Source organism: Asterias rubens, chromosome 1, assembly GCF_902459465.1.
Source record: "Asterias rubens chromosome 1, eAstRub1.3, whole genome shotgun sequence".
In the NCBI taxonomy this organism is placed as follows: domain Eukaryota; kingdom Metazoa; phylum Echinodermata; class Asteroidea; order Forcipulatida; family Asteriidae; genus Asterias; species Asterias rubens.
The window spans coordinates 29,179,496-29,203,144 of record NC_047062.1 but is presented as its reverse complement, the minus strand read 5'-3'; the positions used below and the strand labels follow the sequence as shown (position 1 = coordinate 29,203,144).

Genomic DNA, 23,649 nt, shown 5'->3' with positions numbered 1-23,649 from the left:
TTAGTTATACTTCAAATAAAGGACCTAAATTTGAGTTAAATTTACTTTGTAACTTTCTAATGTTAAACTACTTAAATGTTACATGTATTTAGTCTTAATGGCCTTTATTTTAGTCTTTATAAAGAAAACAAGTAACTTATGCTTAAGCAATTTGGTATAATTCTTACGCACTCAAATTCGCTGCTTAAGTTACACTAATCATTATACTTGAACAAAAAACACCTAAATTTAAGTTAAATAGTTTTTATATTTTACTTGGTAACTTTCTTATGTTAAACTATTTAAATGGTACATGTATTTAGTATTAATGGCATTTAGCTTTACTCGTTAAACACAGTTGGTAATATTTGTATTGTTTATTTTTTTTCTGGAAATAAACCTTTATTTAACGTACACCAACTGACATGTCTTTATTCTATCTTTCTTCTTGTGGTGCTTGCTAAGGTCAAAGTTCACTGGGTTCATTTCCCTTTTTTAAATTTTACCCATCCATTCTAAGGTTTAAATATTAGTTCCGAGCAAATTTTTTCAAGAGCCGCCGTAGCGCAGCGGGCTAGCTCACAGCCCCGGGAATCCTGGAGCTGTGAGCAGGGTGGGTTCAAATCCCTTCAGGGACCCTTTTTTAACAGTAAAAAAGATTTTTTTTATAAATCTTGTAAAAATGTGCAGGGTTTGAACCGGGGACCTTCCACTCTGTAAGCACTCTCTCTCACTGCTGTGCTACTGAGCTGTTATAAAAATCTAACGGTTTTTGGAGTGATGAAGTTAAAAAAGGCTGACTTAGAAAATATTTCAAAATTTATTTTCCCTGGCTCAACCCTTGGATTTCTAGCTGATCTGAAGGCTGACCAAGGGCCTACAAGGGCCTACCAAGGGACTTGGAGCTTGACTGGAAGAGTAAAATTTCTAAGTGCTGAGGGGCCAAGGAGGTTGCTGAGTGGGCTAGGGTAAGGGTCTGGGAGGTTGCTGCAGCCAGTGGGCTCGGTTGGTTGGGATGAGGACTTGGGTGATGGTGTAGGAGTTATTGGCTGGACTGTTTGGGATGAGGACTTGGGGTGATGGTAGGAGTAATTGGCTTGACTGTTTGTGATGAGGGCTTGGGGTGATGGTAGGAGAGTGGGGTGGACTGTTTGGGATGAGGGCTTGGGTGATGGTAGGAGTAATTGGCTGGACTGCTTGGGATGAGGACTTGGGATAATGGTAGGAGTGATGATGGGCTGGACTGTTTGGGATGATGGCTTGGGTGATGGTGTAGGAGTAATTGGTTGAACTGTTTGGTTTGGGATGAGGACTCGGGTGATGGTGGGAGTAATGGGCTGGACTGTTTGGGATGAGGGCTTGAGTGATGGTAGGAGTATTTGGGCTATACTGTTTGGGATGAGGGCTTGGGTGATGGTAGGAGTGATTGGCTGGAATGTTTGGGATGGGGGCTTGGGTTAAGGATAGGAGTGTTGGGCTGAGACGGGCATGATAAAGCTTGGGAGGACTAGGGGGTACGTTGGGATGAGATGGTTTGTTTTAAATTAAAGTGGTTATTCTTAGATGTAATTAAAGGATAGGGGGTTTTCGTATTAAAGGTTGGTATAATACTTTTTATTTAAAGTATGTAATGCGGTGGAACTTTTTTAATTAAAGTGGTTATTCTTAGATGTAATTTAACGGTAGGGGTTTTTCGTATTAAAGGTGTGGTATGGTACTTTTTACTCAAAGTATTTATTGGGGTGGAACTTTTCTATTAAAGTGGTTATTCTTAGATGTATATTTATCGGTAGAGGTTTTTCGTATTAAAGGTGTGGTATGGTATATTTTATTTTAGTGGGGTGGAACTTTTGTTATTAAAGTGGTTATTCTTAGATGTAATTTAACGGTACGGAATTTCGCATTAAAGGTGTGGGTATGGTACTTTTTAGTCAAAGTATTTATAGGGGTGGAACTTTTTTCTATTGAAGTGGTTATTCTTAGATGTAATTTTAACGGTAGGGGTTTTCCGTAAAGGTGTGGTATGGTGCTTTTTATTTAAAGTATTTAATGGGGTGGAACTTTTTCTATTAAAGTGATTATTCTTAGATGTAATTTAACGGTGTGGTAAAGTATTTTTAGTCAAAGTATTTATTGGGGTGAAAATGATAAAATTAAAGGGTTTTTGTAGTAAAGTTGTGGTACAGTACATTTTTTATTGAAAGTATTTAATTTGGCAGAACTTTTTGCCCACAATACTCTTTTCTGCTGAAGTAAGAAGATCCTATTTGCTGCACTTTCTAACTTGCTGCAGCCATCTTTGTTATATTTAAAAGTCTTTTAATGCTCTCAGTTTTGCCTAATATGGTAAACCACAGAATAAGGGAATGAAAAATATATTTCTTTCTACATTTATAGAATCATTTTATTTCAAACTCTCAACAGTTAAAAACAATTATACATTTTTTTAAATACAAAATACATTATCAGTTTGAAAACAATGATATAGAAGTAACTCAAACAAAATAACGCTTTGAAGAAAATGATTTGCCCTAACAAAGCTTTTGGTGAGTACAATTATCAAGTAATCAATATTAAACTGGACAAAATCTTTGCCCTTTTTAACAATCAAAGTTTTCCGAAAGTTAGTTTCTTTATCAACTATTTATCAATAATTAACCAAATTATAACTTGGTCACATGTTAAATTTGACCCCAAATCACTCTTTAAGTGCCAGTTTTGTTTTGCGTTTTTGACCAAAAAATGCCCAGTCTTTTTAGGTTTTTCAAACTCTGTATTAATAAAAAATTCTTGTTCACCACACATAATGTATCTTGCTGTTTTGCGTTGCCTTGGAACCTCCCAAAGTCAATACTATTTCCTGGGGGATACTGCCCTCTTGTGATAACATAAAAAAAGATATTACATGTACCCTAATGGCACTTTCAGAATACATACAAATATTGTACTTTATTGTCACTGAAAGAGTTGACAGTCATTTAATTTAACCTTCATGTGTGAGCAATTGGTTTTTTTTGCATCAGGTGTCAAATTTGCAGCAACTTTTTTTGAAATTTGCAATTGTGCCTACTCCACTAAATTGGATGCCAATTTGGCATTGGTAAGTTCAATTGAATACTCACATACCTCAAAGTGAAATTTAATAACGGTTTCAACTAGAGGCAAATAAACTTGCTTTAAAGACACTGAACACCTTTTGTAATTGTCAAGGACCAGTCTTCTCACTTGGTGTAACTCAACATATGCATAAAATAACAAATAACAAACCTATGAAAATTTGAGCTCAATTGGTCGTCGAAGTTGCGAGACAGTAAACCCTTCCCATGAAATATGTAAATTGCACATAGCGCGTGCGCACTAACATTTTGGTTGGCAAAATGAGGGAACATCGCGCTGTTTTGTACACGGCTAATGGGTGCTTGATGCAGACGTGATTGCGCGTCTGCTTAGTGCACAACTCTATGGCGTTTGCCAACCAACCGGGTCTGTACGCATGCGTGAATGTGATTAGCATATTTCATGGGAAGGGTCCATAATGAAGAAAAAAACCACCCTTGTCACACAAAGATGTGTCCTTTCAGATGCTTAATTACGAGACCTTAAATTCTAATTCTGAGGTCTCAAAATCAAATTCGTGGAAAATTACTTCTTTCTCGAAAAACTACGTTACTTCAGAGGGAGCTGTTTCTCACCATGTTTTATACTATCAACAGCTCCCCATTACTCATTACCAAGTAAGGTTTTATGCGAATAATTATTTTTAGTAATTACCAATAGTGTCCAGTGCCTTTAACATAAATGCATTAAAATGAAACAGGCTGCTTTTTTGGCACCGCCAAAGCTCAGATTTCATGTTCAGGGTAATACTGCAAACCTTATCGGACTTCTTGGCATTCAAAATTATGAAAAAGGTAAAATATTTACCCAAGGAGCTACTTTGAGACTTTTATGTCACCGTCTCGAACATTCCTGTTCACAATACCCCCCTTTGCAACAATGTTCAGTTGAAGGTTAAAGTTGACAACCAATTTTTTGTTTAACCTAGTCAAAGCTTCTAAAAAGCCAATAAAAAAGAAGATCTAATCTTTGACAAACATTTTTTTCCTCAAAAAGTTAACTATTAATACTCCTTTTTGTGGGCTAAAATAAGTGCACCTTTCAAGCAATATCCTGGCAAGGTTTGTCCAAGCGAGGCCAATAAATTCCCTAAAATAGACATATTGTGACTTGCTTGCAATTCACCAATCCCTCAGGCTCCGCCCACAGCGCACATGTGAGCAAGAACACATGTGCCTCTCCAATGCCATTCTGCACAAATCTGTCGCGCGCACCAAGCATGTGCGCACGCATGTCAGACTTTATAGTGTCAGACTTTTAGTTGTGCAATGGGTTGTGATTGGTCAATAAGCAATGGGGCGGAGCTTAATGGATCGGTCTATTGGTGCACTTACTTTTTACAAAATCATTGCAACTCTGTTACGTAACCCTAAACCAGCTAAGGCAGGAGGTGACTAAATACATCACACCATTAAGTTATCAACTTTCCTGATAAAATTGAAACTACAATAAGGCTACCAGAATTGTTCTTTTTTTTTGCTTTTAATTTATAAACTTGCAATGCTAACTTGCTTTGTAACATTACTTCATTACAAATTTGACAAGGACATTTTGCCTAGGAATGCGAGTTATCCAAACTGATTTGGGTGATGGAAAGACTTGACAAATTGAGGAACTTGTCCAATTCTTCACAGGATTCACTTTTTAAGAAAGTTAAAGCAACTATTTCAAATTATAAGATAATAACATAATTAACATACTTTTTTAGAAAAGGCATTAGGAAATTATAAAAAATCTACACTATTCAATGGTTTTTGAGAGATGTATTATTATGCATTCAATTATGTTCTACTACACATACAACTAAGCTTTGAGTAATCATCACACTCTCTGGAACAAACACCTAATGGGCCTGGGACAGCTAAGGTTGTGTTAGAATTATAACCATTAGGGGTAAAGGTTAATCTAACATGTTTTTAATGTTTCTAGAGTGTAATCAATCTGTAGGGAAAACCATTCATTTGGGTTAGGCTGATGCCAGCATGAAGTCCCCAAAATGTTGTGGCATGTGGCGTCGGGCTGTAGATTGTATAAGTGCTGCAAACACAGCCCACTTTTTGATGTTAGTAGAAAAACCACATACCTCGGTTGTAAACCCTGTACAAATCTAAATAGGTGAAAGATCCCAAAGTCAATCTTTTCCGTGGTGGATTTCATCTTGAAGTGGGAAACCTTTGAAATAAAAACAGACAAAGTAGTTTAGACAACTTTAGTCAACCACCTAGTCTACCAAGATTTCAAAACAAAAAAGCACCAAAAACAATCACAAAAGATGAACATTTTTATTTAAAGCTTTAGTTGGGTTCATGTTTATCCTACACACCAAGGAATATGTATCTCTCGTAAGTTGGTAACATAAACCGAGCTTGCTCTCAATAGTGTTTCAAAATCAAGTGGTAACATCTGAAATGCAAACTTCAATGCATTAAATTTTATCTTTCAAACCGCACATAGAAAAAAAAGAGATTAAAAAAAGGAATCTCCCTTTGATATTGAAACAAATATTGATGTTTTGTTTTGCTCTAAAATGTGTATTCCTTTGAATAACAAAAAAAAAGTGTTTTTTGGTGGGGAGACAGCAGAAACTTTACCAGAAGTGCCCCCCCCCCAAAAAAAAAGTAGCACCCCTTGTACCCCCTAAAATATTACTGTAGTTAAGGTACTGCACCTTGGCAATGGCTTTTCTCTACAGATCTACGTGTGTATGCCCCTAATAGCATACTATGGCGTATGAGTTAATTGTCTACATAAACGCACTATTAGTTGAATAGTTTTAATGAATTTACCTTCTATGTGAAGAGCCATCTCATATGCTAGGTTGACATCCAGCGACAGACATCCACTTGGTAGTGATGAATCTCATTGATAAGATTTCTATATATGTGTATAACAAAACACAAACTTTTTATTGCATGAGTTTGTATGAGAGGGCAAGGCCATTTGCATTATGCCTGGCACCTCCAAGGGAAAACTAAGTCTAAGTCACCAAGGCAAAAATCAGAGCAACAGAGACAATGGCATCCTGGCTTCATTCTTGTTAAAGGCCAGTAAGACACTGTGACTTTTTATGTTCTTAATAGCAGTTGTAATAATATGTGACACACTCAAAACATGCCAAAAGACGCCCAATATTGAATGGTTGAAAAATATGGATCTCGCAACAGAGATTCCATGCAACAAGTTTGTTTTATCCCACGCTACGATAATATGTAGTTTAATAACATTTTCTTCTTCTTCTTCTTTTTTTTTTTTTTTGGGGGGGGGGGGGGGGAGTTGACAAATCGTTTATGGCTTGTTTATGAAAAACATTATTTTTCAATACCTTATTATGAAAAATGTTAGATCGGGTTAACCACCCGTAGGGTAACCTTTGACAAATGTCTCAATTTTTAATTAACTTTTTTGTCTAGGCTATTGACTTGTTCGACAATGAAAATACAACAAAACAATCATCATATAATAATTTGGATGGCTAATCATCCTTACTCGCAGCTAAGAGCTGATTTGCGAAGGACGTGGCTACAACGTGTTCGAGAAGCAGGCATGCAAGGGCGCCTTTGGCTGCCAGCCACATCAACTCATTATGACCACGGAGCACAGCCAAGATTGAAGTTTGTTTTTTCCCAAGGGAGGAAAACTGGATGGCCTGGAAAACCCTTTTGGCACAGCAGAGAACCAATGCACAACTCAAATCACATATGGCCCTGGCCGGGAATCGAATCGGGGTCACCTTGTAAATTTCTTCTGGAAGTTTTAAAGGCACCAAGGCCAGGGGAATAAAGATTATTCCCTTCGTTGCCCCTGTGATGTATCAGTCCTGGTCTTGATTTCATAAAGAGCTAAGACTGATCTAAACAACCAATCAATCTTTAATGCCTTGCAAAGTTTGATGTCACACTACAAGTCGGTAGGGAGTTTTCGTTTTCGACGAATTGGTTCTGCGACGGTAAGTAGTTAGCAGCCAAACATTGTGGTTTTCAGCGTAGAAATAGAAAGGTCGTAGAAATTGAGAAACAACTGTCCTCAAAGCGACGCATGTGCAGATAACTCGATATTTAATTTTCACCATTGCAGAACCATCCGTCTACCAAAACAAAAACTCCCTAATATGATAACACTGACAACAAAAGATGAGTCTTAGCTAGCGCTTTGTGAAACCAGCCCTTGAAGATAATCAATAGACTGAAAGTATTATGAATAGTTTTTACCATTAACTAGTTGTATTTACCTGTTAATGGAGAGATGAGATCTTGCAGATACGGACTCAATGTGCTTTCAGGCAAGCTCTGATGGTCAGACATCTAGTTGCTGATGATTGGATCCCTTTGGAGATGGCAACCCTCACTGTGTAAACCAAAACAAAATAGAAAATGAGAGTTTTTTCTCAAAATAACAATAAGCCATCATGAAAACGTTTAGGCAATTTTGAAATAATTGTTCTCCCCTTATGAGATCACACTTCCTAACCATACATGTACATTGGTCACTTTAACAAGTGAACAGTATGTGTGAAGTTATTGGTCGTTTAAAAAAACAAATATATGCCTTGTGAGGGACTTTTAGAGTTTGATGTACTTTTTTGTCTGGTTCTGACTATTTTGCTCCTTTCTAGATATAAAGGATTAAACTTTAAGGTCAATAATATACTTCAGACCTCTAGGTCTTTACTCAGACCCGGGTCAACTATCGCCAGCAGTGTACACAGCATGTTCAAATGTTGACGCCTGGGTTGCTTCACCCAAACTCAGGACAAGGACTTTTTTAATCAATAACTAGTTGCATCTCGTAGTTTTGCTTGTGCCCTCAAAACTCCCCAAAGTTTAAGGTCACTGAAGTGGCCTTATTTACAGAAGAGGGCAACTAGCGTCCCGTAAGCAACCAATCAGGTCCTGCAAGTATACTTTATTACAAAGTCAGTAGAATTCAAAAGTGTCAGACACATTCAACACTTGAAGTTGTTCTCCTGAAGACGAGGAGAGTATACATGTACTGTTCAAAACGTCAAGACCAAACCGGCTCTTTTCAAAGCCAACACTAACTCATAAGAGATTTACACATTACCCGCAAGTTTTCTATTTATTTATAGTTTCTTCCTCTTTCTCCACACCATGCAAAGCTTCAAACAGTACTTAGAAGTTTTTGTTCATTATTATTATTATTCAATTAAAAAAAGAAGACCGCCAGTTTTGTTGGTTGTCATAGAAAATACAATGATGGAATTTACCTTCATATTTCAAGAGGTGTCTAACATGTCATACTGATGTCCAGGGCACGGTCAGTTGAGTGAGAGGATGTCTTCAGCCGACGCCTTCTCAGGAAACTCTGGTAGTCGTCTTGCACGCATCCCGGTCCAGCATCAGTGTCCTACCAATGAGCCACAAAGCTTCACTAACTGTATAAAACAAATCAAAAGTGATTTATTACAGGCATGCAATTTAAGCTTTGAGAGGGCAAGACCATTGTTGTTTCATTTTTGTTTTATCTTGGTCACTTGGAAAATTTTCACTGGACACCAATGCCAAGACCAGAAAAACAGAGGCCATTCCACTGTGTTTTATTTCTGGGCCCAACGTCATTGAGCTGTTTAAGCACACAAAGTAGCTAAGCACCAAATAGTTTTGCTTACCAGAATAAGATTACCAGCAATAATGAAATTTTTCCCACCACATTAATGACTGCACATTTTTGCTTAGCAGATATATGTGAACCACTTCATGTCAAGTTTTCCGTAGCCTTCCACGTTGAAATATAAAAATATAAAAATAATGAAAAATAATGAAATATAAAGATAAAAGACCACCAGACTTGCTGCTTGTCTTAAGAAATACAATAATAGAATTTACCTTCATATTTTAAGAGGTGTCTAACATGTCATAATGAAGTCCAGGGCACTGTCAGTTGAGCAAGAGTATGTCTTCAGCCGACGTCTTCTCGGAAAACTCCAATCCAGTCCAGCATCAGCGTCCTAAAGGCACATACATCCACTTTGTTAATCAATGAACCTTCACAAGCTTCACTAACTGTGTAAAACAAATCAAAAGTAATTTATTACAGGCATGCAATTTTAAGCTTTGAGAGGGCCAGGCCATTGTTGTTTCATTTTTGTTTTATCTGGTTCACTGGAAAACTTTTCAATGGACACCAGACAATGCCAAGACCAGAAAAACAGAGGACATGCCAATAAGCTTGGGCGATATCATGATATTATCGAATATCGCGATACTAATTTGGAAACGATTTTGATATCGGAACGATTTGGTTTTAATCGAAATATCGATATATCGCGATATATCACGATATATCGCGATATCGATTAAGTATCGCAATATCGCGATGTATTTCCTAGCTGAGACATCTTGTACCCCATAGATTTGGAGTAAAACCAGAAGAATTGGTCATAAGAACACCTCTCCTATGCTATGATTGTCTCTTCTACAACTTTCACTGGGAGTTTGAAGACTGATGATGTCAAATTTACTTAATCGCGATTATTATCGCGATATATTGTCGGCGATATATCGTGAATAAAATAAATCGATATCGCCCAAGCTTACATGCCAATGCGTTTTATTTCTTGCTGCTTGTCTTAAGAAATACAATAATAGAATTTACCTTCATATTTCAAGAGGTGTCTAACATGTCATACTAATGTCCAGGGCATGTTGAGTGAGAGGATGTCTTCAGCCGACGCCTTCTCAGGAAACTCTGATGGTCACCGTCCATGCATCCCGGTCCAGCATCAGCGTCCCAAGTGCACATACATCCACTTTGTTGATTAATGAACCTTCACAAGCTTCACTAACTGTGTAAAACAAATCAAAAGTGATTTATCACAGGCATGCAATTTAAGCTTTGAGAGGGCAAGACCATTTTTGTTTCATTTTTGTTTTATCTTGGTCACTTGAAAACTTTTCACTGGACACCAATGCCAAGACCAGAAAAACAGAGGCCATGCCACTGTGTTTTATTTCTGGGCCCATTGTCATAGAACTGGTTAACCACACAAAGTAGCTAAGCACCAAATGGTTTTGCTTACCAGAATCAGATAACCAGCAATAATGAAAATGAAATGTTTCCTGAACATTTTTGCTAAGAAGAAATATGTGAACCACTTCATGTCAAATTATCCGTAGCCTTCCTTGTTAAAATATTTTTACTTTCGGTAGCTTCCTGAGTAAATCTTTCCTTTGAAAAATATTTTTGCCACAATAAAACCCTGACACGACAAGGGAAATACAACAACAGTTCTCATAATTAGTTCTGCATGGGAAATTAAGTAAGCACTGATCACCACGATTCCCAGAACCTCGGCCGTGAGCCACGACTAATAATCTACAAGGTGGTATAATAGAATCTGGGAATGCTTGGATAATGGTGGATAATAAGGGAATCAATGTGTGGTGAAGAGGTTTTCAACTAGTGGTTTGAACCCAACGAGGCCTGGCTCTTGATAATTTTACCGAGACGAAGTCGAGGTAAATTATCAAGAACCAGGCCTTGGCGGGTTTAAACCACTACTGTAGTTGAAAACCGATTCAACACACTTTGATTCCCATTCATAAAAACCTTTTCGGTCAAAAACATCAACACTTTTTGGTCAAAAAGTAAAACAAATGCAAAAATTATAATTGTTCAATGATTTCTTTTAACACAACACCCCTCCAGCTATGAAGTGGTAAGGCCCTCGGGTAAACAACTTCTTAAAAGGGAATGCTGTGCGCGTCGCGCGTATAGCGTGATGTGGCACAACTGTTTCAGCTGTTGCTCTCGACCAATAGGAATGAAGAAACTGTCTTATAAGCACAGGTGCAAGCTCGCGTGTCACACCCATGTTTCAACACTTTTTACTGGTCATAAACAAAGGTTTATACACACCCACGTGACGCGCTCTCCACCAATAGGAATAGCGAAACTGTCTGAGGTATTTCTAAATGGTGACTAATGGTGGAAGCCTGTCCATGTTGTTTGAATATTTGTACAACAACATGGAAAAAGCTAAGATCAATCTTAACTGTTTGTCAATCCTAACCGCTAAGCAAAGTGTGATGTCACAATACAAATCACTATTTAAAGTAGTGCTTTGTGAAATAGAGTCCAAGAAAAATGTTAACTTTCACTGGAGACTTTGAGAAAGCACCAAGGCAATGACCTGGGATGCGTTCCACTCGTGCAAATGAATCGCAACTGTTGGGGCAAACAATGTATATCTTTGGAACGATTGGTGCGCACTACGCGATATCAATATGGCGATGCCCTAAAATGAAGATGGCGATGCTGTACATAGTTTTTTTTTTAAACTTTGTTTTTGCTGTATGTATATCCTCTTCTGTACATCATAACATCAACTATTAAATGAACTTTGTTATTTCAACTCTGAATTATCAACCCCCGAATATATACTGTATATATGTGACAAAGAAATAATACCATATATGCTTGTCCGCCTTTTCAAAAACCACTCGCCAACACCTCAGAAGTATGTTCGCGTACAGTTGCCAACGTTCGTCAACGGTCGCAGCGTACAACTCGTTCGACTGGAAATTGTTTGCCATAGGGCGCAAACGTTGGCAACGTTTGCCCGAGTGGAACGCACCCCAGGACATGTTGTCACTTTGAATTCCTACAGAAATCGGTACTAGAGTTTCAGTTCATACCTTGTATGTAAAGGAGAGATGAGTTCTTGCAGATACCAGACTCATTGTGTTTTCAGGAAGCTATGAAGGTCAGACATCTTGTTGCTGATGAGTGGATCCCTTCGGAGATGGCAACCATCACTGCGTCCTGTGAAAATGAAAACAAAGCGCACAATATAGTCAATTTAATTTCTCAAAATACTGGCCAATTTCAACAAAAATCCATTAATTTAAACTCATTCAATTTCATTTGAAAATGACTACTCTGTTGAATCAGCACGCAACAGTCAAAAGGAGTCATTAACCAGTTTAAGCATTCACTAGCCAAACAAGATCATTCAATTTCACTCTGCCACAAGAATCATTCAACTCGGTAAAGCTAGCAGCAAAGAGCTGGTCAACAATTTAATTTTATTATAATGAGCAAACATTTTCTAAATATTTGCATTCAAATTCAGAATTGTATGTAATGTGTTCACTGATTTGTAGCTGCCTATATAAAATCAGAGAAAACTCATCTCTACAATAGTTTAGCCTTAGCTATTTTTAATGAAAAGATGTCTGCACATGGTCAATTCAGAGCAGTGATTAATGTAGATAGGGTGAGACTGGTTGAAGCATTCAAGAATAACCAGGCTGACTATCTACAATTAGCAAACACCAAGAGATATAATATACTCCAAGGTCAGTATAGTGGCAACACATTTGCGTACCGGTCGTCTTAAAAAATGGCCGACTGGGGAAGCACGCAACACCAAGTAGATCAGGAAATGCGAGATGAGCTATACTGGGTGACAACCCTCTTCTGTTACTGAAACAGATGCAAGAGGAGCTCCAACATTTGCTACTAGACAAACCAACTATGTCTCCAAGTACTATTGGCAGAACCCTAGACGGAATGCTAAGGACTCGATATGCGAGTAGAGTACGCGCAGTGGCTCATGCAGTACGGAGTTGTCGGCCACTGCGTACAAGGCAGTCTTTTGGTAGAGCGCCTCACTGTATCCCAGCAAGGCGCGTTGTACACGCTCAACGTGGACGCAACTGTAACATGACATCTGCTGTTTCCGGGGAGATTGGCCTCGTAAACCATGGCATTTGAAACTGTAACAAGAGAAATATTGGAAGAGTTTCTGGCCGCAACAGCCCTTGAATGTCAAAACATGTTCCCAACAGATGAACCAGTCTTTCTTATGTACGACAATGCCAGACCCCATGTGTGTGCCCAGCTCCCAGCAGGACTCAATCAGCAGATCCAGTTACAACGACTACCACCATATTCACCATTCCTGAACATGACTGAAATGGCCCCTTCATCATTCCAAGCTGGCGTGATCTAACTCTCCCAGAATGGCAGCAATGAGTAGGCGACCGGGAAACGAACCAGTCTTTCTTGGATACGACAATGCCAGACCCCATGTGCCAGCCCAGTTCCCAGCAGGACTCAATCAGTCAGATCCAGTTGAAACGACTACCACCATATTCACCATTCCTTAACATGACTGAAATGGCCCATTCATCATTCAAAGCTGGCGTGATCTACATGTGTAGCTCTCCCAGAATGGCAGCAACGAGTACGTGACGGGGAAAGGATAGGAGCCACTCTTTCTTGGGTACACACTGCCAGACCCCATGTGCATGCCCAGCACCCAGCAAGACTCAACCAGCAGATCCAGTTGGAACGACAGCCACCATATTCACCATTCCTGAACATGACTGAATTAACCCGTTCATCCCGTTCATCATTCAAAGCTGGCGTGATCTAGCTCTCCCAGAATGGCAGCAAGGAGTAGGTGACCAGGAAATAGTAGAGGGGTGACCTGCTGCTAGAAGTGGCCCAGCAAAATATTGGACAAATAACTCATGACAAATTTGTCAGACAGTATAATCATAGCCAGACCTCCATGCCAAGATGTCTGGCACATCAGATCATTAAAGGTTAAAGAAGAAGATGGAGACAAAAACAAACCCAGGGGGTAGAGACGGTTCTTGTGATTGATTTAAGATAGTCGCCCAGGGAGTCCAGTAAACAGGGGTAATGAGGTTGGAGCGCTTTGAGAAGCCTTCCGTGTGTGAAAAGCATGATATCAAAACCATGACTCGTTCTTATTGTGGCATACTACGTTACTTGGTTGTTTCAAGGAATTCACAAATTGTATGAGGATTTTTTTAAATTTACCTTCACTTGAAGAGCCTTCTCTTGTGCCAAGTTGATGTCCAACTGTCTTCTTTGTTCATGGGTCTCATTTCATAAGCTTTACCACAGTGTAGCTGTGTTGAAAGACAAAGACATTATTACCAGAATGAAATTTCACCCTTGATCGTGAGAGGGCAAGGCCTTTTTCGTTTTGCAAAAGGCACACCCATTGGAAAATCTTTAATCTATGGGAAACTTTTGAAGGGGGCACCAAGGCCAAGACAACAGAGGCCCACCACATCCTCAGTGTTATACCAGGCCTGTTAGTCACAGTCCTATAGCAAAGGCCATCACTTCTATCCTAAAATATAAGTTTCTCAGGAAACTTGTCAATGACCACAAATGACAAGACCGGGCAACAGAGGCCATGCCAGATGCCAGAATAGTGAAAAACCGAATCCACATTATGCATGACATCAATATTTGTTTGTTAATAAAACGCTCACTGAGCGATAAACTCAAAACAGGAAATTAGTTTTATTTATTTCTCATCAAATGTGACATTTCAGAAAGAAATCATCATTAATCAATGTCTTTTATTAGTTAATTGTGATCTACAACGTGCTTTGCACCACCCAGGGTCAATCTTATACATTTTCATTAAATTTGCTAAATTATTTTGGTTCTATGAAATAATTTTGGAACCCAAACTTGAGCATTCGGTGCATGTGGTCTGTGAGTTAAAGATCGATGAACTCTTGACCTTGCCTTTTGCAACATTAAATTTGATAAATCTTTTTATCTTACTCCATTTTTGGAGGTTTTGAGGAAATAAATAAATAACAATTAAAGGAACACTTTGCCTTGGATCAGACGAGTTGGTCTATAAAAAGCGTTTGTAACCGCTTGTTATGAAATGCACAGGTTTGAAAGATTTTAAAAGTAGAATACAATGATCCACACAAATATTAAAAAATGCCTTGAAATTGCGTGGTTTTCCTTTTGCTTTGCAATCATATATATGCATTTTACAACAAATGGCTACAAACGCTTTTCAAAGACAAACTCGACCGATCCAAGGCAGTGTGTTCCTTTAAGTCGGATGCTTGTGCCTCCAGCAATGAAAAGCGGATATAGGTGTCAGATATATTTTAGCTTAAATTTAAACCCATTGTACAAAAAGTTAACTTTTTGGCATCTGTTTTTAAATCAAAAATTCAGTTAGGGGCTATTCAAAGTGAACTATGACCCTTCACCTCTTACTAATTATGTAAACCCTTACTACTAATGTTTTTGATACATTTGATTTTGAATGGAGGAAAGTGGAATCAATTTATAATGTACTTTAGAAGGTGCTAAATAATTTGGTCTCAGAATTCATCACTGCAATAACATATCTTTCTGAAAGTTTGTGTATATACTCAGCGCCTTGAGTACCTTGTTTGATAGATATGTCCACTATATAAGACTTTGCTATTATTAGGCCTATATTATTACTGACAATTATCCATGAGTTTCCCTTACCTTTTATCAAGGAGAGAGCAGTTCATTTATCAGACTCGTTGTACATTGTTAGGAAGCTCATCAACTGCAGGTCTCATGACATCTACTTGGTTGATGAGAAGATCTCTGTGGAGATGACAACCCTCGCTGTATCATGCAAACAGAGAATACAACAATACTTGACTTTAGCTTAGACATGTTCACAACAAAGCAAAAGGGAAGATTACCTTTTTACTCTTTCACCAATGTGTGATGAACACTGTAAAGTCACAAACCTCAGAAAAGATGTCACACATCGAAAGAAACAAACAATAATTGTTATTTATCCTCATGAAATTATGACATCATCAAAACCAACATGGAATCCTTACACCCAACAAGTGAGAAAAAATAATGAAAAAAATGTTTGCCTCCCATGTACAAGTTCAAAGCCAAGCGTCACATCAATGTTCCGCCCCAACTTGGCATTTTTAATTTACAAAACTCACTCAGGAGTCCTACTACTTGCCGTCAACTCGCCGCCAACTTGCTTGTGTCGTCAGCTTGGATCGATTAGTCTTGACCCAAGACATCTGCGACGCGCAGTATGCGGTCCCGATCATTGACATCTTGGGCCAAGACTATTCCATATGGGGGAAGTCCATGTTGTGCAAGCACCGTGAAAACCAAGATGGCGGCCGACAGTTTTGCTGCTTAGTTAAAAAACATTATAAAAAGAACTCTACAGTCCTACTATGCCTCTTTTGTGGATTTTAGATGGATAACTTTGCAAATGGCGCCACCACTTTTCCACAAATTTGTACAAAAAAGGATATCTCATTGAGGTAAATTTTTCATATCTAATGAAAAAGTGGTGGCGCCATACGGAAACTTTTCCTTTTAAATGTACATTGGATGAGTTGACGGCACGAAGCAAGTTGATGGCGAGTTGACCCTCACCACTCAGTTTTTATTCCTCCATTTACAGACCTACCAAGTCTCACGCATTAGGCGTGAGACTCACGTATTTGGGCTCTGTCTCACGCTCACACGCACAGCAACCATTTTCTCACGCATTGGGGCCAGACCGGGAAAATAAAATAAAAATTAACGACAATGCATTGCCAAATCGCGCTCCTGTGTACAAAAAACGCAATCTACAATGTTTGCACAATCTTCAGATTGCACACAGTTTATCAGAATCATCAACTTCAGCTGCCGTACAAACAGAGCGCAAATTTTCAGATTGCGCACGCTTTTGCTCTCCCAGCAGGTTCAGCTAAAATTCGGCAGAGCACCAAATGCTTATTGCTTAAGTTTTTCCCGTACTGTTAGCAAATTCATTAAATGCGCTCCACTAGCGAAGACACAACAGGGCGGAGGATTTTGAGCGGAGGATTTTGGACATCATTTTCAGTGTTTTTTTTTTTTATTTTGGAAGGAAATAATCTGACACAATCAAACTTTCACATTAACCATCAACATCTCCTGTGTACCTCATCTGAAGAGGTTTTTTATGCATTTTGGAACACTTTTTTGTCCACAACTAAAAGTTGGGCGGCGATTTCAAAAGGCCTTCTAAACTGGCAAAAACAAATTTTCGGGGGGGGGGGGTGGTGGGGTGAGCTTGGAAAAATCTCACGCATAGCTGGCCTCTGGACTTGGCATCTCTGCATTTATAAGGTTTATAGCGATTCAGAACCGCAATGCTTTGTGGGAAGGCATATGGGGCAATTTGCTATGCGATGTATGTTGTCATGCATGACTCGCGCACGCATCCCTATGTGACCCGCTCTGCAAAAAAGGGTATTAAAAAAGGGGAGATATGCCAATTACATTTAAAAAGGCGTTCAATGTTGAGATCCTGAAAATATTTTCAATGATTTTGTCTTTCTTGGTTTATTGGCTTCTATTGCATAAATACTTCCATATTTTATTCACATAAAAATCATTTTTATTATTTTCAGTTGAAAAACAAAGGTTTTTGTATCAAATTTAGGTAACTTCCCTTAAATTTTGCTAGGTTTAAGGAGCTGTATTTCTGAGGCACTTTCATTATTGTAAAATATGAATATGCGAATATCAGTATATATCCAGAGCGCAAAATGTCACAGGGTTCAAACCTACACCAAAATAAAGCTTATTATAATAATAACACCAATTCAGCTGTGTAGGCTATGTAACTCATGCCTGTGGGTTTTTTCCCACAGGACTCGGGAACTGAGTATACAGTGCTAATACACATCGGTGTATGGGTAAAAACCAAAATTAATATTCTTTATCCCCGATGCAAATTTAACATCTATTATAACTCAATTTACTTATTTTGCCCATTTTTGTAGAGCCGGTCACATATCTTTGTGTGGGTTCAACAGCGCCCTCTTTTGATATTTTGCTATTGGCGATAAACCTTATGCCTCAGTCATGGCAAAAAAAAATCAGAGTTTCTTTAAATTCACCGGTTGACAATCCTATAACGAAAACATCCTTGTCACAAACAAACTAGTAACTCACCATCAACTTCTGCAGAGGTGTGTCATTGAGAACTCAGTAATATCTTGAACTTGTTGGAGAAGAAGGCATGAGACGTCTGAGCCTTATTCTTGGTGCGTCCATTTTGTCCTTTAAAAATGGCGGTGCGATGGCGATGCTTGTGTCACGTGATCACGCACTGCAATATATTTTCTACTGAGGGCGTTTTTCTATTCATCACGAACACCCCCGTCCCCCGATCCGACCAAAGAGGCGTTTGTACACAGTTTGACATTATTGGGGACCAAAATTAATCTCCTGCCACATCCGATGATTTGGAGCTTTTTTCGAACTTATTATTCCCCACCCCACTGAAAAATCACAAGAACTAACAACTTGCTTGTTGTTTTGCTCGTTCAGTAGAATACAATAGTGTAAGTAGCAAAGCACTGTGACTGGAATAGAGTTAATGTTCAAAAGTTAATAACCCGCCGAGAAACCTTTCTTGATATCGAGTAATGGGGGGGGGGGGGGGTTGATAGTATAAATTGTGAGAAACGGCTCCCTCTGAAGTAACGTAGTTTTCGAGAAAGAAGTAATTTTCTACTAATTTGATTTCGAGACCTCAGATTTAGATATTTTTCTTTCACTACTATCTCGCAACTTCGACGACCGATTGAGCTCAAATTTTCACAGGTTTGTTATTTTGTGCATAATTATGTTGAGACACACCAAGTCAGAAGACTGGTCTTTGACATGTACCAATAGTGTCCAGTGTCTTTAAACATCGGTCTCATCACACTAATAGCGACTTTGATTAGACCGATGTTAAAAGAGAGCCATTTTAATACACCTCAACAAGGTGGGCTAGTGGCCTGCATCAGTATGGACAAGTTTTGGGAATCGAAATTGCTACCTTCTCGTGACGGATGCCAAGACCTTTGATGAAGCTAAACAGCACTGTCAGAGTTCTTTTTTGCCACGCCTTTGCAGACCATCGCATCTGACGCCTATAGGTCAACCGTGTGGTAAACAAAGTCTCAGAGCCTCCTTGGGGTCGATTCCACGGAAATAAGATGATAAACAGTGTGAAAATGATAGTTGTAGTTGGGGGGGGGGGGGCGTAGGCTACACCTACGAATCAAGCAACAATGTAACATGAAGCTTTGACAGGACACATTATTTCATTTAAGTTCACACTCCAGTGATTTATTATTGCAATAGCTATTTACTTTCAGAATTGGGCATTCTTTATGACTTAACACAACTGACACTAAATCTAAGTATATTGTACAAGAACGAACACTACAGACATGACAATGTTTATAGCTAAAGCGAGTCGTGATTTTGTACATCGATTGGCTAGTTTTATAAGAAACTTTCTCCAACTCACATTTTTTATATATTATTGAAAGCATTTGGGGGTTGCACGTCTGTGCGGCACCTAAATGTAGCCCGAGCCCTAAATGTAGCCTGACCTTGATGTAGCCCCAAACATGTACCTAAATGTAGCCCGTTAGGGCTCGGGCTACATTTAGGTGCCGCACACACGTCAGATACATGTGTTCTTGTGTTCATCTATTTCAACCTGCATTATGTTATGTATTATTTAATATATTTATTTTTAATGAACTAAATTACCTCGTTGCGATTGGAATTCAACTGTTCATTCTAAACTCTTTTAAAATGGTAATAATACACTATTGGTAGAGCTGATCAAATTGTTGCAGACAGCGTTTGTGTTTTGTGTGATCAACCAAAGGCTATTCCGCTGTGCGAGTCAGAGGGAAAATGTTAAAACTTTGCAAAATGTTCACAAAAAACAATGCCCTTAATTTTGGGTATGAAAACTCAAAACGGCTGTTGCTGTTGTTGTTGTTAGTTTTTTTTTTTTTAACTTCCAGGCACACTTTTCTCGAACTATGGCTTCATCAGGAGGAAAATTCTTCACAAAAACATGTTGCCTTTGTAAACCATCGGTATAAATATCTGTTATACAGGGTGTCGCAAACAAAACTATTCACTTTTAAAATGACTGCCAAATAAATAAATAAACATTCTGGGAGAAAAGGTTTATATGTCTGAAGAGCTTATGGACTCAACTTTCATATGACACCAACAAGTCCGAAAATAATGTCATGCTTGGGTGAGCACTGCTCACTTTTGTAAAGGGTATGAAAATTAGGTTGCGCAGTAATTAGCCAATTTGTGAGAGGTAAGAAATTATGTAAAAGTATTGTGCACAATGAGCAATAATATGCTTGGCCTTTTTAAAATTCCGATAGAATTCCTCAAACGGCCAGTTTCATACACTAAAACCTTTCTCAAATATTCTCGTCTATTCAGTTACATGAAAACAACTACACATATCCGTTATGAAAGACTGTAAAAACTTAGGTGCTCTAGAATTGCTATCCAGCTTAATTATCTCAGAAAAACGACATCGTATTTCAGTATGACTTCTCCCGAGGATTGTCAAGATATCATCACTTCGGATAGCACCTCGGGAACTCAGTAGAACACGAATGTGGCTACTCACTAAACGGGTACGTCATAAAACTGTACAGTGTTCCACAATAATCCACTCAGTTTTAATAATAGTTGAGATTGTGTGGATTTTGTTTTGTCAACAAAGTTGTGGAATACATTTGCATAGAGACGTCAACCTCGGTGTGCCACTACACCCCATTGATATGACGTAACCGCACAAACAACGCCCTCACTCGGGTCAAAGGATTACCTCTTATAGGCTTAGAGTGGTGCACGTTCATGTTTTCATTTTTTTACCTTAGAGCAATGGTGGCCAATGCAAGGGGTTCATTACAAGGTACTGTAAGAGTATTATTGCTTTTCGGGAGTCTCCTTCCATTCCACTGAATGATGGCCTTTAATTTTCATATCCTTCCTTTCTTGTATATAAAATTAACACCGCACCATCATCAAGTTTGTATTGCTACTATACTTATTTAAAGAGTGATTACCGTATAACTTCCCTTTAAATAACAGATGTTAGACCCACATGCAACAGTGGTCATGTTGATATCACAAAGGACAAAGACAGCAAAGATGGATTGCACATGACGTCATTGACCGCTATCTTTGGTAGCCTTTCAAGCGTGCACGTTTCATCAAAGACGGCGGCTGATGCAAAGGTACCTGTGTCTCACTCAACATATATACATTCTTAAGCTACAATGTATCTGGTAGTCCACACAGCAATTTTAGATAATGTAATGTAGGCCTAAATGCATGTGCATACACCGATGCTTTCAAACCTTACGATTTCCTTGCCATGACATCAACGTACTTCTAGAAAGGTTCGGCAATGGACCATGTCCTTTCAGACGGTACACATGAATGACGTTTTTTTTTTCTCCAAATAAATTTCAAAGGGAACTGGGCATTAATGAACTACATTTTTTTTTACTCAAAAGTGATTCTCAATTGATGTTACTTTCTAATGCCTAAGTGAACCCTTTCGTAATAGTCCAGTATGATAGATGTTCTTTTAGTGGAAGGGTGCATTCATTTCCGTATTCTGGTTTCAAATAAATTGTTGAATAAATATTGGAAATCTCATGCTCACGGAAAACAGCGGGGAAAAGTTTGTGCTTTGCCATGAATCTTACACAATTATTATTCTCATTTCAAGGTTTTTTTAAATCTCGAGAAATAAACACTTCTATCACCACTATTAGAAAAATTGTGTTTTCAGGTGAAATGTCGTTTAGGTATATATAATATCGATCTCTTACGTCTTGCGTATAAAAAGTATCACAGTTTTTGTTGCATTATTTGCATTATATCATAAGTATATCTAGTTCATAAATTTACTTCCCGTCAAACCCGGTGGTTTTTTGTTTACCCAGAAGACACAAAATATGCGTACATCGATGGAGCAATAAACTATTGTCTGCTCCGTGATACATCGAAAGTCTTGAGTTACGAAATTGCTTACATAATTCCTTAAACATCCAAATTTTAAGACAATTGTTTTTGAGCAAAAACTGTTATAAACCACAAAATTATAGACATCCTAATGGTAAATTACATATAAAACGAATAGACATAATGTCAACAATGTCAGTTTCCAGCCCCAGTAACAATGTATTGTTATTTTTTTGTTTCCTGGCTATTTTAAGATATACCATATTTTTGTTATACATCATTGTTTCATAGACTTTTGTCTATGGTATGGTGTTCCCGCATCCAATAAAGCAAAACAAAACCCACCAGACTGTACACGATATACATTTTGTTAAAAAGAAACCTCAAAATTGCAACAGTGCATATTTAACCTTGGTTGTTTTGTTTTTAAAATAAATTATCTCCGTTGTGTCAACCACGCCGTGTCACTTCACTCCTGCCGTCGAAGCGAGCGAACGGACGGACGGCCTTCAGTCTGCTGCGTCCAGCAGTCCCGCTTCGCTGTCACGGCGTATGCTCAGTCCATTCACTTGGATATCCTTAACACAAGCGAAACAGAAAGATCATGATTAAAATTACATGTTTCAATTCATGAGGGTTGAAAGTAATAATTTCTATTAATTAATAACAACTCATAGTGTGGCTGATACAATACACACCAATGGTGTTTGTGATCACCAACAACTTGACACTGTCGAAATTATTTTAGCACCCGCAGATATTTAAAGCAGCATTCCCACATTGGCAAGGATAAAGACAGGTAGGCCTACTTGCTTTTCAGAACCATTGATTTAATTTGATACAATAATTTCATTTGATAAATGTGCAGCGAGGTGAGATTTCCATATCTGTGTTTTGATTGGTCTGAGTTAATATGGGTGCAGCTGACAAACATCACCTCGGACCAATCAAAACGCAGATATGAAAAGCTTACTTTCGGTCGTCTGCATGTTGTGTGCACTGTCTAGTATGTACAGTACATGTGCGTGCATGTATAGTTTTTTATGTACGAAGGATTTGACTATGCATTTCCCATAGAGTTATATATAAGAACTACAGACTGGATGCCATTCTATCTGGCGTAATTCACGAGCCACGAAGTGTGACATCAGATTTTAAGGTCATTAGTAAGGCAAGATCAACCAAGTGAAAGAGGTTGAGTTCAATGATAAAGGTCAATACGGGCGCCATGTTTTGTTCGAGCACGTACCTCATCTAATCCGGAAGCGATGCTGGAGAAGACTTGTTCATAGCCCCCTCCTGGTTCGTAGTTGACTGTGGTATTTTGCATGTAGACATCATATTTCTTGGAGTATCGCGACTTGCGCACTCGTATGTATACCACAACAACAATTAGCGCTGTTAAAATAAAAACACCCACGATAGCTCCAGCGATGCCGCCCCCTGACGTCGGGGAAGGGTTTCCCCCTAAATCTGGAATGAACGGAAAGGGGAAACTGTTGAAATTAGGAGAACAAATATCTGAATACTTTCTAGCAAAACAACAAAGTCTAAGAAGACAACAATTAAACATTATAATCGTAAATGGAAAGTAACCAGTAAAAATACAAAATAACTAGAAAACTCTATACATTGCACATACATTTAGATTTGTCTGCCTCAAATCGGTAATGAGTGTATTAAATTAAACTCAAGAAAAAAATACTGTGGGGCAGTTTGATAAAATGACGTGATAGGAGATCATTTGCACAAATCTTAAAGGAACATAACATAATTGGTTTTGCTGACAAAATGCTGACAATGGAAGAACTTTATGTAATCCACCATGTAGAAGTTTGAGATCGATCGGCCATCTGGGTCACGAGAAAATAGTGAAAAACGGATTACAAATTTTGCATTGCATCGATGCCAAAACAAAAGTGAATAAAACGCTCACTGAGC

The 23,649-nt window shown here is 38.4% G+C and overlaps 1 protein-coding gene and 1 long non-coding RNA gene across 4 annotated transcripts in view; both read right to left on the bottom strand.

Annotated features, from left to right (window-relative positions):
• Positions 1-3,703: 3,703 nt before the first annotated feature.
• LOC117295674 lies at positions 3,704-17,968 on the bottom strand. Of its 2 annotated transcripts, none has more exons than XR_004519689.1 (10): positions 17,863-17,968; positions 15,391-15,516; positions 13,909-14,000; positions 11,751-11,877; positions 9,709-9,898; positions 8,940-9,116; positions 8,321-8,488; positions 7,325-7,440; positions 5,883-5,970; positions 3,704-5,268 (listed from the first exon to the last, which is right to left on the bottom strand). It is a non-coding gene; the product is annotated as an uncharacterized LOC117295674 (long non-coding RNA). The 2 variants fall into 2 exon arrangements; XR_004519690.1 differs by having other exon boundaries at positions 8,940-9,061.
• Positions 17,969-19,002: 1,034 nt separating this feature from the next.
• LOC117292479 overlaps positions 19,003-23,649 on the bottom strand; it is a 44,520-nt gene continuing 39,873 nt past the window's right edge. For both annotated transcript variants that reach the window (XM_033774538.1, XM_033774546.1), the window contains 2 exons: positions 22,958-23,181; positions 19,003-22,286 (listed from right to left, as the gene is read on the bottom strand). In XM_033774538.1, the coding sequence (XP_033630429.1) occupies positions 22,218-22,286; positions 22,958-23,181 (293 nt within the window). In that variant the 3' untranslated portion in view covers positions 19,003-22,217. The remainder of the gene's footprint in view (positions 22,287-22,957; positions 23,182-23,649) is intronic.